The following is a 19,941-nucleotide window of genomic DNA, read 5'->3' as shown; positions in this document are numbered from 1 at the left end:
GTCCCCCGTTATGAAATTCCTGGATCCGCCACTGCAAGGGGCGTAATAAACAAGAATAATATAACTTTGAAGGGATTTGATCTTCGGTATTGGTACTTTTACCTATGATATATACACAAAGACCTCTAGATCTACACGACAGAAATAAAGCTTGAGCGGCAGCTCTGTTTCAAAACATGTATCTACTTTTCGGTACAATCATAGAAAATTATAAGTATTTAGCAAATCCTTGCTACAAAGCACAAACACCATAATATTAAACTTGACAGGTAACTAAAATTATTCCATCAATAATCCACGAAGATACATTGAAAGGATTATAAATATCTGTAGAAATTAAAAAGGAATTTGGAATTTAAAAAAAAAAAAAACTGTCGGCGAGTTTCTTATTGCTGCTATTGCGTTGAACATGCCATTTGATTGACAATCTCTCTATATATGCCAGGACAGACATCTCTACATGTTACTTTTCAAGGACATAGCATCGTTTTTGAAAAGGGGGGGGGGCAGCCAGAGAAGAAAAATTACTTACCTGAAAAGACTTCACAAGCAAAACCAAAATAGAAAAATAGCCCAGAATCCTATTTCCTGGCGGAAGGGGGTGGGGACAACGGGATTATACTGCAACAAAAAGTGGGGGCCAACGGGACTTTCAATGAACATTACTAAAGTAAAAAGTTAGGTCTGAAAAAAAGGGGGGAGGCTGATGCTACGTGCCTGCTCTTATAGCTCATGCTTTATTTGATCTGCAATATCATAAGTTTACTTGATTGAATATCTCGGAGTCTCTCTTATCCTTTCTACAGCCTTTCAATTTGACCAACTATGCAAAATTTAGCCTTTTGAACAGTTGGCGTTAGGGCTTTCATACTTCACCTTTCCTTTCCTTTGGAATAAATATTTTTGACCTTGTGACCTTCACCTTGGAGTTTGACCCACTTTTTAAAAAATCTAACCTTGGCAATACCTTTTGAACGGTTGGGACTAGTGTTTTCACATTCACAGGTGTATTCCTTGTGACAACGCCGTTCATTGAATATCAACAGTTTTTACTATTTGACCTTGACCTTGGAGTTTGACGTACTTTAAAAAAAATTAAAAGTTTAGACTTTTTACCTTTGACCTTAGAGTTTGACCTACCTTTGAAACATTTTAATCTCATTCATAACATCGTATTTTTACATGTGTGTTTCTTGTGACAAGTCCCTCCCTTGAGTACCGACAGTTTTGCCTTTTGTCCTTGACCTTGGGGTATGACCTACTTTTGAAAAAAAAGTTGACCTTTGCCATAACTTTTGAATAATTAATGCTAGGGCTTTCATATTTCAATGTCTATTTCTTGTGACAAGGCATTCCTTTGGACACCGTTAATCTATCCTTGACCTTAACATTTGACTTGAGTATAAAAAAAAATTAACCTTTGTCATGCTTTTCAATAGTTAGTCTTAGCGGTTTCATATTTCACAGTTATATTCACTGAGACGAGATCTTTCTTTGGGAAACATAATTCTTTATCTCTTGACTTTGACCTTGGAGTTGGATACGGAATTGAGAAGCTTAAACCTTTGCCATAAGCTGCAATACCGGGGCATCAGTGTTTCACAAACACGTCTTGTTCAATATCCAAACTGGACAAAAACATTCACAATGAATCCTTAAATCATTGTGTGGAACCTGATAAATTATTTGACTCGATCTATGATCTGAAAGAACATGGCTGACCTTATCCAGTCAATAACTCACAGATTGGGATTTTTCTTAACCAGTGTGTGTTATAGTCTTGATGAAAGGTCATTTGGATGAGTTTGGATTAGAAACTTTAAATTCGTCACCGTCTTTTTCTAGTGAAACATTGTTGGTATCATGCAGAGTGTGACATGGCCTAAACTCAAGTTCAAGGTCACTAAGGATAAGATATTTTGACTGGATGTATGAAAATGTGTGAATCTGAGAAGTCAGTAATACACAGATGGGGTTTGCTCATAACCAGAGTGTGTCATGGCTTTCGCAAGGTCATTTGGACAAGTTCAAGGTCACATACATTCCTCTATCGTCTTTTTACTACAGAGTGAAACATTGTTAGTTGATACCTCTTACAAGATTGCTTATAACCTTATGATATGGCATGACCTTGACTCAAGGTCACCTCTTCCTGCCTGCAGCTCCAACGGAAGACCTACTCGTTGCTTTGCAACGAGCTCGGTTCTAGTTTTATTAATATTTGTATTCCATTAATTCTGTATTTACATAAATGTTTCTAAATAGAATGAGCAAACTTGACAATGATATTTTTTTAAAGAGGGTGGGTGGATAGGTGTTGGTTAATGTTGCAATTTTTAGATATATTTATGAAGATAGGCATAGTTATGAATAGTTATTATTTTTAGGGTTCCTATGAAACAATATTTTCATTTTCTATTCTAGATGTAGTATAAATTGAATAAACTTAGAATTAGAAAAACTCTGTTCCTATTTACAAATTCTGAGCGGATGGGTAAAATGAAAATTGATGAATTATTAACTTTAACGAAATATTTAGGTTGAATATTAGTCATTATTTTTTAATTTGATGTCTTTCACTCGACTCAATTAGTGATACTGGTAAAAGTCTGACATGTTATTAGATGTGTTAGTGACAAGCATTAAATTTTACAGTTTATGCATGATCCCTTATTCTGCCTCTAATAAGACTCTACATATCGTTGTATACTGACATGATATTGTCCAAATTCCACATACGTGTGACCTACTGTCCAGATATATATTATTATACCATTACACTTCGCCTCGCCACGCAAGGAGTCTAACTGACGTGAAATGAGCATCAGAGGAAAAATAAATCTTCGTCCCGATAATTTCCTTATACAGAAACAGAGGGATAGTGTGAAAATAGATTGTTTCCATACGCCTAGCCCAGTATGCTATTTTAAAAGGACTACATATATTTTTCCGAATTATTCCTGTAAATGCTTAAGTAATTTAAATTACTTAGTACTCCTCTACACCGAATATGCTTTAATTTCATTGGTCGAGGCAACTCCTGAAATAATAAGTAATCAATCTGAAAAGTTCATTGAAAAAATAACCTTTATGAGCAGATCAAACATGGGCCTCTAAAATATCAGATGTGGAATCAGGTGCCATGGAGGAGTAAACAACCCTTGTCAACAGTTCAAACGAGAATGCTGATATCCATGTATCATAAAAAATGACGATTACGAAGACTACTTGAAAGTCAATTTATTTGTCAATAGCTAACCTCGTTTTAGAAAGTTCAGGTTAAAAATATCATCGGTTTAGGAGTTCTCAGTCCCCAGACATCACAAAATGAGTTCCCAGTCCGTACCCATCACTGCAGAATTTATCATTCCCCACGCATCACAACAGGATTTAAGAAATGAATCTAAATTTTTTTCTTTGACCGAAGTATCAAATAAAAATTTAGACGGAAAACATCATCAACGCTCGTACTGCATTGATAAAAAAGTTTTCCGTCCAATTTTTTCTTCGATACTTCAAAGAAAATAAATTACTTTCATTTCTTATCATTTGATAGTTATCTTTCAATGATTAGATTTAACACGAGAACAAAGAATTGCACAGCATATAGCATATAGTTTAGTTTGAAAATTTATGACATAACTTTTCTGACGCGGAGTAATTCATAAAGATCAAACAACGTTTTCAAATTGTCGTGTCATTACCAGCTGCTTCCAACAAATAACGCGCAAAAACTTATCAGTGGTATGTGTTATTGATTTTTGCTATATCCCCATTTTCCCCGTAAGTTGACATCTTAGGTTCGTAAATGTAAAGGGAAGCTACTCAAATATAACCCTGACAACTCTTTCTAGGTCATCGATATTTTGGATATCATTTGCGCATCTCTTCATTTGAATTTCAAACCGAAGAATATATATATATATATATATATATATATATATATATATATATATATATATATATATATATATATATATATATATATATATATATATATATATATATATATATATATATATATATAAGGGATGTCATTGAATATTCGAACATTCGAATATTCATTCGATGAGTTGATATTCGAATATGAATTTAAGATTCGAATAGTCGGTGTTTTTCAGATTTCACAAAAATAAGTACTGTGATTAATAATTATTTTATTCGAACAGTGCTGGAATTATCCCTGTTTAATTTACTAGCGATCAATTTCGATCGCCCGATTTCTTTCACTGTTTTCTTATCTTATATAGATCTACTAAATTATTTTGTTTTGAGTAAGATGCTAAAGAAGTACACAATAATGCTTTATGTATGATACAAAACGTACTTTCATAATTTTTATTAGTTAAATACGATCGGATCTAGAATCGAGCACAACGAAATGAAAACCTTCTTAGAATATCTAAAAGACGTGAACAGTGAACTGATCAAAACAAATTTAATTGATCATTCAAATAAATGTCCGATAGAATTAGTCTGTAATTAATATTGTAAAGGGCTCAATTTCAGAATATATGAGTAAATTACTTGATTATCTCAGTTTGTACATAATCCTGAATTTTATATTCATTATCGGGAAATTAGTTAATTACCTAGGAAAATTGTCTATTTAAAAACAATGTATCAAAGATTATAATCATATTTCTGATTAGGCTGATAATTGTAATTAATTACGCGGATTGAAATCTGAACAGTATACGACTATCTTGCTTGGTAAGACGACTGGTTCCTTAGTTGGAGCTACTATAAATACACATGTATCATTTGTTAAAATTATACTTTTCTACATTTAAATCAATTATTTATTTCAAACAATTACAAGTATCAAATGGAATCCCTTATTGTACACCTACAAAAGTCTTCATACAATTTTATTTTAAATATACTGAAAAGCAAAAGAAACGCAACATCCTATTTTAGGGGAAAATATTATATATAGGATATAATTTTTTATCTAAAAAGTGAAGACATCTTCAACTTTGTAAATATCGGTAATTTAACGGTTGAATGATTTTCATAACATTATCGGACGTTAAGTTTGAGTCCGCTTAACAGAAATAAAAAATTGCATGTTTAACAAAACATTTGGCAATAATATGGGGTTTTAAGGATTTGTAGCTGTTCATCATAAGAAATGCAGCAATTTTTCGAAAAAATAAATTCTCCTTTCTTTTCCGTAAGCGATGCCAAGGCTTCTTAAAAATGATTTAAGTGTGCATTTCTATTGCTCAAGCTGGAAAATCTAAAAATAAACGTAATGGAGAGTTGCAGATGCAAATATGCACCACATCACGCCTCAACAGGCTCTTACGTATCACTAGCATAAATGACAGTCCTTGGACCGGAAGTCCAAGGGTTAATACACTGCGTTTGGCTAGAGAAGATTCGACCTCATCATCTGAAAAACAGGCATTTAAAATTGGCAAAGAATATTTCTTTCGCTCAGATCTCGAGATTGATGAACCTATTGCATCGTAGAAATCAAGCTGCAACTGCTGCACATGACAGTTTTGCACGCTGTAATTGATTGGCCGGGGTGGGGGTGTTTTAACATTCATGTGTTACTTTCTAAAGTTATAAGAAAATCATTTAACATTTTTATCAAATCTCTGATGTTTTTTTTAATCGAGTTTTACCTTACTGTATTCATTTTTGAAAATCATTAGATAAAAAAATTCAAATATTTGTAGATTACTGCTTGTTGCGTTTCTTTTGCGTTTCAGTATATAAGAATACCTACACGAAACCTTTCATGAAAGTAGGAAAAAGCATATTTAAAATATACCAGATTTTATTAATTTTATCGAATATTCGAATATATTCGAATACTTTCATTGAAAATTCGAATATGAATTATTGACAAAATTTACATCCCTAATATATATATATATATATATATATATATATATATATATATATATATATATACATATATATATATATATATATATATATATATATATATATATATATATATATATATATATATATATATATATATATATATATATATATATATATATATATATATATATATATATATACATAATTACCTCTCACTCGTGTAAAAAATCCACACCCAACAACAAATCATTAATATACCTATTTTAATTTATTCGGTGAATTAATGAAATGCAATAAAGCTATGTTAAAATGTTTGCTGTAGGGAATAAAATTATTCACTTCCTTTATAAGAACCTCTGCAGAAAGAAAATGTGTATTTAGAGAAATCTAAACTTTTTCTGTACATTATGACTTATGTGCAGTAAAACTTGCTCATAACAGATTTTTATAAAGAAAGTTTGATATAAGGGAGTTATAAAACTCCTCAATGTCAATTTTCAGTTTCTTAGATTAAATTGTCTATAAGGGAAGTTTTATTAAAAAAAAATCTTGGATATAAAGATGTAAAATTACTGGAAGAAATCTGTTTCAGTTATATCCTCCATATAAAGAAGTTTAAATTCATGCACATTCATTGTCATTTAAATACTGTAAAATCTGGTTATATGGAAATCTTTAACAGTTATAATGAAATCTGGACATAAGTCATGAACATAAGGAAAGGAGAAAGGCCTCAAACTGTCCATTCTTTGAGAGAAAGAACTAATCGAGGGCCGTAGGCCCGAGATTAGTTCTTTCTCTCACAGAATGGACAGTTTGGGGCCTTTCTCCTACTTAAAAGATGATTTCCTTTGTTCTGAAAATTAAATAAAAAATGTACAAAACTGGTAGCAAATATGACAGGTAGCACACATACAATGACAAGTTCATTGTTTACAGAATGGACAGTCAAAGGTAAGCTAGGGATGCACAGCAATTTGTTGAATAGCCATTGTGTTTCCAGATTCCAGTAACAAAAGGTCTTTGTCTTAAGAATGGACAGTTACAGGTGGATTAGTATTTATACAAGTATTCGATGCTTCAATATCAGTTTGCGCTCTAAAGGCATACATGTTTTCCTGTGATGGAGAGAGTATATGACAGAATCAAAATCTAATAAACCAAACTATGCACAAAATTAGTGATATTTGGATCCGGAAACAGAAAAGTAAGAGTAAAAGAAATATTAGCCAAATTTTGACCCCAGAAATGAACTTCAACGACAGATACAGATGATCAAATTTGAATCAAACCTGGAAATGTTTTATTTGAATCCTGTTTTTGAGAATATATTAACTGCTGCAGTGTAATGGTGGGATGCAAATCGTGTTCTGAGTGTTGGATTAGCCATGAGTCAATCTTCGACCTGAAAATGTTTTTCAAATCAAATCTGGAAATGTTTCATTTTTATTTTTTTTTCTACCGAAATATTAACTACAGCAGTGTAGTGTTCATGGTTTCAACTGTTTTCTGGGTGGAGGATTTAACACTAGATGTACTTCTATCTGAAAATGAATTCTCCTCGAAGGAATGATTTTTCCGAAATTTTAATCAAATGTGAAATTGTTTCATTTGAATTCAAGTTTTGTGAAAATTAAGTTTTGAGTATTGAAATAATGTGCATTATTCATGGATTTAAAAGAGTAAAATTGAGTGGATGCTGTGCAGACATTGTGTTCTGGATTAACTTTGATCTCCGCGTTCTTTTTGTTATTTACATGTAAATTAAAAAGTATTTAATTTATTTGTTTTTGTTTCCCTCTTGAACACATTCCAAAGTTTACCTGTAACTCTTCATTCTGTTTGTTTTAGCTGTCCATTCTTTTTGAGAAAAGAATGGACAGTTTTCCAAAAAGAATGGACACTTAAAGGTAAAACTAATGGATTGTTTGAGTAGTTAGCTCAGCATGAAGCTATAGAATGGACAATACAAACAAAAGGTTTACGTCACAATCATGTTTTAAGTGTTTAGAATTGTTGGGTTTTTAATACGTTGAAATCCAAGGAAGGTAGCAACACAACGTCATTCTTACTCCGTCTGATTGCTTGGTTAGGTTATTCAACCACGTGTTGTTGAAAATGCTAAGCGTTTATGTAAATGAGCAACATACAGATTGAAATTAGAAGCTCTGCTTTGTGATGAGTGCTTATCACTCAATGGAATATAAGACGACAGGAAAGTCCCCAAATTAATTGAAGCTAGGAGCAGAGACAGAAACAATAAAATTAGTTTGGGATTTCAACGAACTTTTAGAACAAGTACATAAGATTTTTTGAAAGCACACAAGAGTTAAAATGCTTATATACGTACCCGGCACTTAGAGCCATTGAGCAGTGAGGATCTTTTTTCGTGCCAACACCTACTACGATACGGGACCTCGGTTTATACGGTCTCATCCGAAGGACCGGTCTCCACATCCCCCAGTTGAATCAAACTCGCGACGTAAGGATCAGTTCGTCACTCCGCGATTCTAGAGCAGATATCAACTTGAATATGCATGAAATAAGAATTTCTCAATAAGTATCTCTTTATATCTTAGACATCTTGTCATATATGCAAGTATAAATTCTGAATAGCCTCTAGGACTTAAACCTTTAATGTATCCTGAAATAAGAATACGTATAAGTTATTAAGATATAAATTTTTATCTATTAATTCTTAAACTACATGTAAATAAGATGCTAAAAATATTTACTCCAATTGTATATTGCACGTTCTCTGCTGTAAAGAAACTGGATATAATATATTTTAGCGAATGTTATATGTATTACGCTGCGTATATGCCTATAGATGTATTTCTAACTACGCAACATAGAATTGTTAGCAAACCAAAATAAGATATTCAGTAGTTTAACCAGCTTTTGTATTTCTACTTTCTTCTTTGCATGACATGAACGCATGGCTCGTTCATCTGTACATGCCTGTTGACAGCTGCTAGCTGTCCCTTATCAATACTTTCACATCTTTTTGAATAAATGTTGTAAATATTCGAATCTGTATTTTCCAGTCTTGGAGTACTGAGATAATAGTATAAATTCAAAGTCATCAAAAAGAAAGATTAAAGATTTCTTCTTCATTATGTACAAAGACAGTCACATTGAACAATAATATCAATCATGGAGAAATCAAAGTCGCCCATTCAACCTCTGAACCAAAATAACATATTTTATGTATTGGGGAAAATTCCTACTTAGAATGATAGGAAAGAGATTTTGTTTTATTAATATGATTAAAAAGATTTCTCATGCATAGTTTCTATCTTTAACTGACCATCATTCCAATGTCCATGGAAAATATATCAGAAATACATCAAATCTGTAACATTTTAGTTGCCTATATAATTTTAAAGCAAAATTTAGATCAAATATAATATTATTTCAAGATACCGCATGAACTTTGCCTCAAATTCAATCAATATATTTCTTTCTAAAATAACTAGTCTTTACATAGCTTGATAACTGATTTTTCGGTAATTTTATTTGATTCCCAGCGTAAATATTGTAGATGTTTCTTGATAAATATTTGTAAAACATTTAGCCTAGCGATGGAACAATGATTTAATTGTATTTGACTTACACGTCAGAAGATGTGTGAATATTTATCCAATACGACAAACGAAGTTAGTTTTTATTCAAGATTTCTCAGTAGTATCCTAAGAAGCTTATACTGATTAAAAACTGTATAGAATGGCAAGAAGTGACAATCTTGAACATTCTAGAAAATTTATATTTACATTTTGGTAATTTGATATGTGCATCATTCACAACCAACCAAAATAAATCGAAAAATATTTAACATCCAACAATCCTTTCATTTAGTTTGTAGCACAAAATGTTAATAATTGTTCACTGTCTTCATATTTCATTTGATCTAGCACTTTTATCTTTACATACACAAAATAAAAACCATTTAAAGCATAAATCTTCTTAAATTCCTTTTAATTGTTAATATTTAAAAAAAAATTATGATGGTATTATAATGATTTCAATCCAATAAACAAAGAAATCTTTATATTAAAATGGAACTCACACATCACTCCAAAAATTACAAGATGGGTTCTCCTTCAAAAAACTTGGAAAGAAATCAGTATTTTGTTAAATCTTCAATGTTCGTTTAAACAATGTTAACAATGTAAAATACTGGTATTCTTTTGAAGATTTAATGATTAAACAATCATATCATTTGCTAATTTTGCTTATTTTCTTTAATTAAATTTTGCGAAACTGCTGCTCACAAGACACTTTTCATTAAAGTTGTTGAAAAGTCTAGCACCAATCTGCTGGATTGGAAACCTCTGTAATCTTCATTACGAATATTAAATATTCAAATACCTAACCTTCAGAAAACTTTTATTTTTCAAAACAGGAATTTGGCTCTCCGTTATTTATTAATAACACAATTAACTTCGCCGTTAATTCAGTCGTGACTAACGTAATTTGAAAAGTTAATTAGTATAATACATGTTTATTATCTCTCTATAAAGAGAATTTGTAAATTATCCCTATTCTCATTTTAGGCTATGAATGCAGGCCCTAGGGACCATGATCTTTAATGAAAAATGTGAAAATAACTAACAGTAATCAATCTTAAAAATACAATACAAATCTTTAAACAGGGCATAAAACACGGACCCTGGAAATTCCAGAAATGGGATCAGGTGCTTAGGAGGAGTATCTTCTGTCGATAGGTTACACCCGCATTAAGCCCTTATGTATTGATGAAGTAGACGGAACATTCCGTAGTCAAATGGTATGAAAAACATCAGCCATAACACGACCCAATGATAGATGGTATTTGCTTGAAAGGTCATTATAACGATCATAGAATTTAAATAAAAGAAAATATATTAATTCACTTAGTTATCAGAAATTTAAAATTTGTGTTCAGAACAATAAAAAAGGTCTACTCTATACTTTTTTCGTCTCGGGGTGCCTTCAGACAAAATTCTTAATTTAATTTCAAATTCAGAAATCTCCAAACATGTATCCTCTCCGAGAAAATAGAAATACCCTGTCAATTTCCTTATAAAATAGTGTCTGAACAAAGGACCATATGCAGGGGAGGGACATTAAATTATCTATAATTCAAGGGTAAAAAAAAAAAACTCACTTTAATGTATCCTTCACTGGAAAGATGGTTATTCTTCTTAATTGTAAGCGTTATATATTTGAAGGATTTTTTATTCAACAATTCAAGAGATTATGGGTGTTATTCCTGACATTTATACGTGTTATTTAGTATATATAAGAGATACACGAATGTCTCTATACACATGTGCATGCATATAGAAAGTAGCGTAAAGAATTTACTTCTACTGAAGGAATTGCGTATCGACTTTATTAATATTTATCTCGTTTGAAGCCAGCTTTTACAAAATCTTTAATCAATACAATAACCTCTTTGCAAATACCACTTATTGTTAGGTATCATAACCGTATTTCTTTGGAGGTTAAAAAAATGACCGAGGCAAAGGAATTTTTCAATATCCTCCCCACCCTGGGTCTTTCTGTACGAGACTTGGACTGAATGAATGTCCTTTGTGTAACCGAGCAGCAAGGCAGATTATGTTTTCATCATTTATTTAAGAAGAAATGAGGCATTGACCACCAATAACAAAGTATATAATAAGTCAAAATTACAGAAATTATTTAACAAATATGAAAATAGTATATCAAATAATTTACCTACAGTAAACGTTTAAGAAAAAAATGAACTCTATAAAAAAAAATGTGTATTGTAAACAATTCAAATTGAAATCTTACAGACTCATTAATATGTTGACGGTGCGACCGTTAGGGCGAGCGCAGATACCTTTCAGTTTTAATTTAGATCGGACTCGTCAAACCGCACGTGACATTTGCTACGTCTAGACTCTGACGTCATATGTATGTTGCATTACCAAAACGAAGTCTGAACAGTGCTATTTTTAATCAAAAACGTTAATCTACTATCTGTCTGCTATATATCCATTAAATCAAGGTGATTTTATATTTTGTTGAATTTTTGTTGCTACCACGAGAACGTGGTTTGCGGCGAGATGCAATTCGCTAAGCATTATGGGACCACAGGTAACTGCGGAAAAAATTAACTTGGATCAATCTGCAAAGTCCGAATTTTCTCTTCGTCCAGGCGTTGCTTTAAAAGCTCGCAGTGACAACTTTGACTGCAAAATACAATAAAGTAAAAAGTTTGCAATCAAAATAATTTTTAAATGGCAATGAAACACATAATCAAATATAAACGTTACATACCATAAGATGCATACGATGGACTCTGGATTAACTACATGAAAACGTATTACTGCTCTGACATACATAGGTAAAGCGCGGTAAATGTATACTTATAATGAAAATGTATTATTGGATGAAAAAAAATAAGAAATAACCGATCAAATCAAAGAACCAATGAAATCATAGAATAAAACTTTACTCAGGCAACTCAATCCAGATGCGCAAACGAACTTTTGGTTAATCAAATTTTAAGATTATATTTCTCAAAACGATATGAACAAATTAAAAAAAAAAAACGAATAAATACATATAGAAATAGATCTCATAATATTACATTTGAAAAATAAAAACCATATATCTCTCACCTACTTTTCTTATCGATATTCTAAAAATGTTTTTAGGGGGTTTAAATTTTTGATTTCCCTTGTGACAGAAAATGTAATTGGAATCTCGTATCTTGATTAACTAAAATCCCCTCACATATAAGTTTTTATTTATGACATCGACATTCACAAAAGTAATTACATATCTGTTAACTCATTTGTTAATAAACAGAACTCTTATTAATTTTAAATCAAGCAAATTCCTCATTCTTACTGGTGACGATACATATTTTGGATTCGAATATTTCTATTATAATTTGAAAGCATTCGAATTCCTAACCCTTTCTTTAAATAACATCTTTAGTAAAGGTTAGCGAACAGAACATAGTGTTTCCAGTAAAGCATAAATTTTTTGCACACAATTTGCTTACAATTTTTTTCAAATATCACCCCAATGCTCTTAATTCATTGAAATAATGTTTATTTATGCTATAAACATTGAAAGACTGCCAAACACTGTCTATAAAAGCCCTGATTTGTTAAAAAATACCATTCCTCTATGGCACCCGATCTCACCTCTTTTTTTAGAGATCGGTGTTGGTTCTGGTCCTAATTTGTATTGTTTGAATGGACTTCTAAGACTGATTACTGTTCTTCATTTTCACATTTTACTCTAAAAGAACTGTAAACAGATAAGACAAAATAAATAGTGAGGTCATGCTTATATCAATAATTATGTTCTTTTTACGTGTACTTCAGATTGAAGAATATTAGGGAATTCAAAGTCTCCGCTATTTGTACCTAAAATAAATCCCCCTATTTAAACCATCTATATTAAAATTTGGAAGAGTTTAAGCTCAGATTATGAGAATTGTCTTAAAGCCTTGAAATATATTCTTCGATTTTTCCATTTTTCGCCTGGACATATTATCATAAAGGAAATTTATTTTCATTTTTCATGATACTTAAATGTATAATTTCAAGTTTCATTCTACGGGCTGCTACATTTATTGATTTCATTTAAATTTTATATCTTTTTTTCTTCCCCTAAAATTTATAAATTCATGATATATTCCGAAAAAGAATTGGAAAAGTTTCGAAACATGTAAATATTGTAAGATGATGTGAGTTTAACATCTAAATACAAAAGAAAAATATCTCAGTTCATTGACGGGAAATTATGTTTCTGACTGGTTGACAGTCAATTGCACTGTCAGTTTGTTTTGTTAATGCTACTTATTCAAACAGTGCACTCATTCATGCAATTAGAAAGGCACTCTCATTAGCGGAAAGCTAATGGATATCAAGGTAATAACAAAAGTAGCTACACATAAGCAGTCGGTTTGATATAATGAGTTTCACTGGAGAGGAAGGATGAATCTAATTTAGTATGCAATTTAGATTCAAGTCAATGAAAAACTGTAACATTACGATCTTTTGGATTTGTTCATATTATTTTGACTTGACTGGTTCGTATTATATACACTGGTTAGTGTTATTTTGACAGGTTTTTGTTATTTTGACAAGTTCGTGTTATTTTGACAGGTTTTTGTTATTTAGACTGGTCGGTGTTATTTTGAATGGTTCGTGTTATTTTGACATAAGAATTGAGACAATGACAAATTGTAACAAGTGCGGTTTTCTGGATTTCTACATTTTGTTGTCCGTGTTTGTGGCAGTGAATGCAATTGCTCAGTTATATATCACGGAAACAGAGTTCGATGACCTTAAATCAGACACAGGATTAATATCTGAAGATGACGGTGAATCCCTCTCGGACTGTGCTTTTCTGTGTAAACACCGCTGTCATTGCTTTGGGTTCAACTCGTTTGTAAATAAATGTCGCTTCCACAGATTCTGTGTCATGGAAGAAATGATTTCTCCAGAACCCGAATGGAAGTATTTCTGCGCAGGTTGTACGTATCATTTACGAGGTTTTCTATGAATTTTTATGCCCATTACGAATACTTTTATATGTATATAAGTTCTAAAATGAAAATAAAGTCATGGTAACTAAAAAGTATATTCTTTACAATTCACGTTTGTTTTCTCTTTGATTTATTTTATTTTTCTGCTGTGCTTTAATTTATATTGTACTTTTAAAGCACAATTCTTTTTTGGTGCTTTACAAGGAATATAATTTCCAAAATACAATATTGATGATGATAAATGAAAAGATATATATACTTATAACTTTGTCCTTCAATGTATAAGAATCGCGATCGTTATGTTTGTTTCTTTGTTGATTTATTTGTTAAATGTCCCTTCAAGAATTACTGAGACGCCACCACTTGCCGATCGAAGGTTGAAAATTAAAACCTAAGCACCGCCCTCAAGGCCAGGAAGCAGTGGGGGATTTTCTTTTCCTGCAAGCATCTTATGCGACACAGGACCTTCATTTATACGATCTCATTCGAATGGCCGATCTCCACGTACCGCACTTGGATTCAAACCCGAGAAGTAATGATAAACTCCGCCACCCTACAGCAAACTCTCTTACACTGCGTCATGCTCGCGACAAAATCACGATTAAAATCTGAATTAAATAAATTTATTCACTTGAATATTATATAATAGAAAACTTTAAGTATGTGAAAAGTTGATATAGATTCAAAAAGCATAAAACTTTGACTTTTTGATTTCTAATGGTAAATGTTTGTATTTTGTCTTTAGGGATCATGAACTTTTGTAATAAAAAAGAAAATAAATGAAAGAAAGGGAAAACTATAAATCATGTTTGTTTCTTCAGATACAGCTCTACCAAAGGATTGTCAGGAGTATTATAACAATGGACAGACTCAGTCGGGAATTTATGGTATATCTCCGTACAGAAAGCGATGTCACGTTGTCTATGTATTCTGTGATATGGTGACGAATGGCGGAGGGTGGACGGTAAGTAATAAGGACAGCCACTGTGTATAATTGTTTATGTATTTTGTGATATGGTGACAAATGGCGGAGGGTGGAAGGTAAGTAAATGGGATGGCTACTATGTCATGTTGAGATTTTGAGATGAGTAAATGAATGAATAAGATGACGCATGTGCAAGTTATCATACATTGTAACATGTTGTATATAATAAGCCTGTGACAGTGATAAATGGCGAAGGGTGGACGGTAGGTAAATAGAATAGTCATTATATGTCGTGTTTTACATTTAATTCGGTCGTAGATAGCGTCAAGAAATGGCTACTGTGTCATAGCGTTTCTTTTGCCTGTGAGACAAGATTTCTGAAAACATTACTTTTAAATGAAAAGTTTTTGCTTTCTGAAAAGCCTGAGAAATAATTGTGATCAGAAGTATTATACAGTTATCGGGAAAAATATTTCGTACTCACTACCAAACAAACACCAACAAAACACATTTCTTTGAACAATTATGGTGCGTATAGTCTTTTTTTTTTGGGGGGGGGGGATAATATCTGTATGAATTTAATATTTTTTATTATCATTCTAAGGCAATTCAAAGACGGCGTAGCGGAGCTGTGAGTTTTGACAAGACTTGGGTGGAGTATAAGATTGGCTTTGGGGAGGCAGAAACCGCATTTTGGATTGGTTTGTACATTTTACAGTACATAATGCAGAAAACTATTTTTATGCTTTCAAATTGTACAGTTTTTAGAGAGAGAGAGAGAGAGAGAAAGAGAGAGAGAGAGAGAGAGAAAGAGAATAACAAGTATGATAAAATGATATAGATTAAAATCTCAATTTCACGGTGGTTTTTTCCACAATCACTGATTTCTCTTTATTACAAAATTGCATGATTATAATTATTTAAAAATATATATTTATATGCTACTTTTTAAAATATCAACATATCTAGTTAGTAACTTTAACCCGCCATATTGTTACTAGGTCTTATTTTGATTGACATATTTCAAATTGTAATTCTGTCTACCTGATCAATGCACATTACTACGGCGGGTATGATCTGTCGGCAGAGGATGCTTACTCCTCGTAAGCATTTTATCCAAACTCTACAAATTGCAAAGGGTACTTGTTTTATGCCCTATTGTGTGTAGGTTTTGGAGGATCGATTACATTTCTTTATCTTCACCTTCTCAGTATTATTTATCGATGATCAGAATGGATTTTAATGATATGTCCGGGATGCTTACTCCTCCTACGCATCTGATCCTATACCCCTGATGCTTCAGGGGTACGTGTTTTGCCCTGTACAGATAATGTATTGTTTAGAGGATTTTTGAGATTGATCATCATTCTCATATGAGAAAAATAAGTAAAAAAAAAAGGATTGGTAATCAGATCAAAGTACAAATTCTATATCTGAAATACATCAGTACGTTTTGCATAGTATTTTATAAGTATTTATTTTCAACAAAGATGTCGCAAATTTTTCCGTTGTTTCAAAAGTTAGCTTGTATTTCATCAATATCTTAACCTTTGGTACAAAGTTCTCACATTTATAAAAACGTTTTATTTTACCGAGTTGAGAATGATACACCCTGATATGTTGATCATTGTACTGAATCATCAATAAAACAAAGTTCTGATCAAATGTATGTAAAACATTGTACTTGATTTTGAAGACAAACAATGCAAAAAATCCCCATGCAATGCTTTGGCAATTCCAAACATATCAAGGCACTGTATTGTTTATTTCTTAATTTAAGGAAATGAAATCATTCACCTGTTTACAATTCCAAATATATCAATGCACTGTATTGTTTATTTCTTGATTTAAGGAAATGAGATCATTCACCTGTTTACTAAGGACATTAACCCATACTTGTATGTTTCGATCACACTAAACAACGGTACGAGTTATCATCAGATGTATGACCAGTTTTCCGTGTCTGATGAAGCAGACAAGTACAGACTTTTTCTCGCAGGACCTTCCCAGGGAACATTGAGTACGTTTTTTATTATGAATTATCTAATCATATATTGAGTAAATAATCATTTCTTTTCACAATCTATAAAATATTCATTCATGCCTCCATCCTTCCTTTTTTTTTTATTCAACATTTATTTAAACTGTTGCTGTTTTGTTTTTGTGATAGTGTTCTGTTTTTGTGAATACAAGAAATAATATGCACAATATTTCAGAAATGTTTTAATTTTGTTTCTATCGTAAATGTAAAAGTTCTTTATAAAATAAATCATCGTAGAAATACCCCTGGTAAGACAACCCATAAAATATCAATATCTTAATTTACTAAAAATAAGGTATATATATACATTTCATCAATGGAAAAGTAGTTAACATAGTAATTTTTCCTGGGGTATTTGAATGATTTATAATTCGATTTAATGTAATTGCATCAATGAAGAAACTAAAGCAAACAACGTCTGGAGAAAACTACATTTAATACATACAACCGAAAATGAATATTGTTTAAAAACTAATATTTTTTCTCTTGGTGATTCGTCAGAATTTTCCTATAAACAATGAATATTTTAAGTCATGTGATTAGATTGAATTGGAGAGTCAGTCATGTGATCACAGGGATAAAGAAAATAAGCCTAGTCATTAATCATTTAGTCACTATATGGCGAATGAAGATGGAGTATAAAGATTGGGTATAACATAATATTTCATACGCATAAGAAATTGTATTGTGTGCAAAATACTACAGGAGAAACAAAGAAATTGGAAATTATTTTCATGTTTTGATCATTAAGTGTATATTACATTAATTTTAGGTGATAGAATGTTGAAAACGGGAGTAGCTGATGCTGATATTTCCGGTATGTTCTTTAGTACACCTGACCAGGACAACGACGGAACAACTGCATACGACTGTGCTGCCACCTACCGAGCAGGGTGGTGGTTTAATTATTGCCATCACGCTTTGCTGAACGGACAGTGGTACCCACAATACTGGTATCTGCCATGGTTTTCCATCATTCCTGATGGAACGGATGTGAATGAAACACTAATGATGATAAAACGCCACTAACACTTTATTTGAATCCCCATATTGAATCACATGTCTGGCACGTCACAATGTTGGTATCTACCCTGGAATCCCATCATTTCTGATGGATCTAACATGAATGAAACAGTAATGATAATAAACCAACACTTCTTCATAATTTAATTTGGCTGAATCATGTAATCAATCTTGTTGTAACAACAGCTTAACATCCACATCTTCATTAGAAATCACGTGACTGACACGTCACAATACAGGTATCTTCCCTTAGATTTAATCAATCCTAATGGAACGAAAGTAAGAGAGACTTTAGTGATGCTAATACCACACTAATACATCACTGGAATCTCCAAACTGAATAACTTTACCAGTAATATCAAATGAATAATACACTTATGGTGATAAAACCACACTTACTTTTCATTATGAATCACGTGACTGCGACGTCACAGTACTGGTATCTACTCTGGAATCCCAATCATTTCGTATGGAACCAATGTGAATAAGACAAGAATGATGATATCGCCATACTTATTCATCATTTGAATCTCCATACTGAATCACATTTTCAATCTTGATGGATTTGAATTATACTCATTTGTTACATTTTGACCGCATTCCAGCAATTGTTTTGTAGTGTATATCATTGGTCGTTATTGTAGCATTTTTGGTTATAAACACCATTTGTGTGCAATATTTATAGAAAAAATTAATGTATTTTTTTGGACGATACAGATTTCAAACATTACATTAAATTATTTCCTTTAATCAGCCATTTATTAATGTTTTGACGGTAACGAACAATTTCGATCATCCAATACACGATATCTGATGCAACACGCATATTTCTTGACCATTTGTGTAGTGTTTGAGACAATACTTGCAAAAGATATTTTTGATAGCTTATTAAATTAAGTAAATATAAGATGAAGATGTGTTCAATGGTTCATGGAGTTGTATAAAGATTGGGTCATCCGGTTATTTATTCATAAACGGTTTCACCTTTGATGTTAAGTGCTCAAATGCTTGCATACTGTATACAAGGTTATTTTAACTCAGTGTTAGTTTAGCCCTTTTATGCCTACCTTTCTCGTTTTAAATTCGCAAGGACATAGTTTTGTTTGAATTCGCCCTGCTTTGAATTCCTCTACTGAAGGCTAAGTCGAAAAAGGCTAAAATAGAATATTTTTGTTTACACATATGCATTATTAATACAAAAAAGTCAGATTTCTCTTATTTATATTATATTCACACTAGAATATTGTCCTTTTGTCGGGTAAAATATCGTAACTGTTACAAATCAATTGTATATTAATTTTGAACAAATTATGCCTAAGTATTATTTCCTTCAATAAGACTCAGGATAGCAAAGAAATGAGTAAAGAAAAACGATTATCGTTTGTAATTACTATAATATATAGTTTATATTGTCAAACACACTTTTTACATTCATTGACTAATTAATTTAATCATAAGACGTAAAAAATACATTGTTGGTAGAGGTCCATGTTTGCTCCGCTCACAATTTGTATACTTTCAGTTAATGTTTGAGCTTGATTATTCTTTAACTTGATATTTCATTCATATCAAAAATACATTAGAAAA

General features: G+C 31.7%; 1 protein-coding gene across 1 annotated transcript; it reads left to right on the top strand.

The window, feature by feature from the left end:
• Positions 1 to 14,052: 14,052 nt before the first annotated feature.
• Positions 14,053 to 18,360, top strand: LOC133184882 (fibroleukin-like). The gene is made up of 5 exons (XM_061319956.1): positions 14,053 to 14,353; positions 15,187 to 15,329; positions 15,895 to 15,991; positions 17,143 to 17,310; positions 18,104 to 18,360. The coding sequence occupies exons 1-5, from the start codon at positions 14,053 to 14,055 to the stop codon at positions 18,358 to 18,360; spliced, it is 966 nt and encodes a 321-aa protein (XP_061175940.1).
• The last annotated feature ends 1,581 nt before the right edge of the window (positions 18,361 to 19,941 follow it).

The sequence above is a fragment of the Saccostrea echinata genome, unplaced genomic scaffold, assembly GCF_033153115.1.
Source record: "Saccostrea echinata isolate AGI-Se365-2 ecotype Australia unplaced genomic scaffold, CSIRO_AGI_Sech_v1 ptg000011l, whole genome shotgun sequence".
Lineage (NCBI taxonomy): Eukaryota > Metazoa > Mollusca > Bivalvia > Ostreida > Ostreidae > Saccostrea > Saccostrea echinata.
The sequence above is the reverse complement of the archived record's forward strand: the minus strand, read 5'-3'. Positions and strand labels throughout refer to the sequence as shown.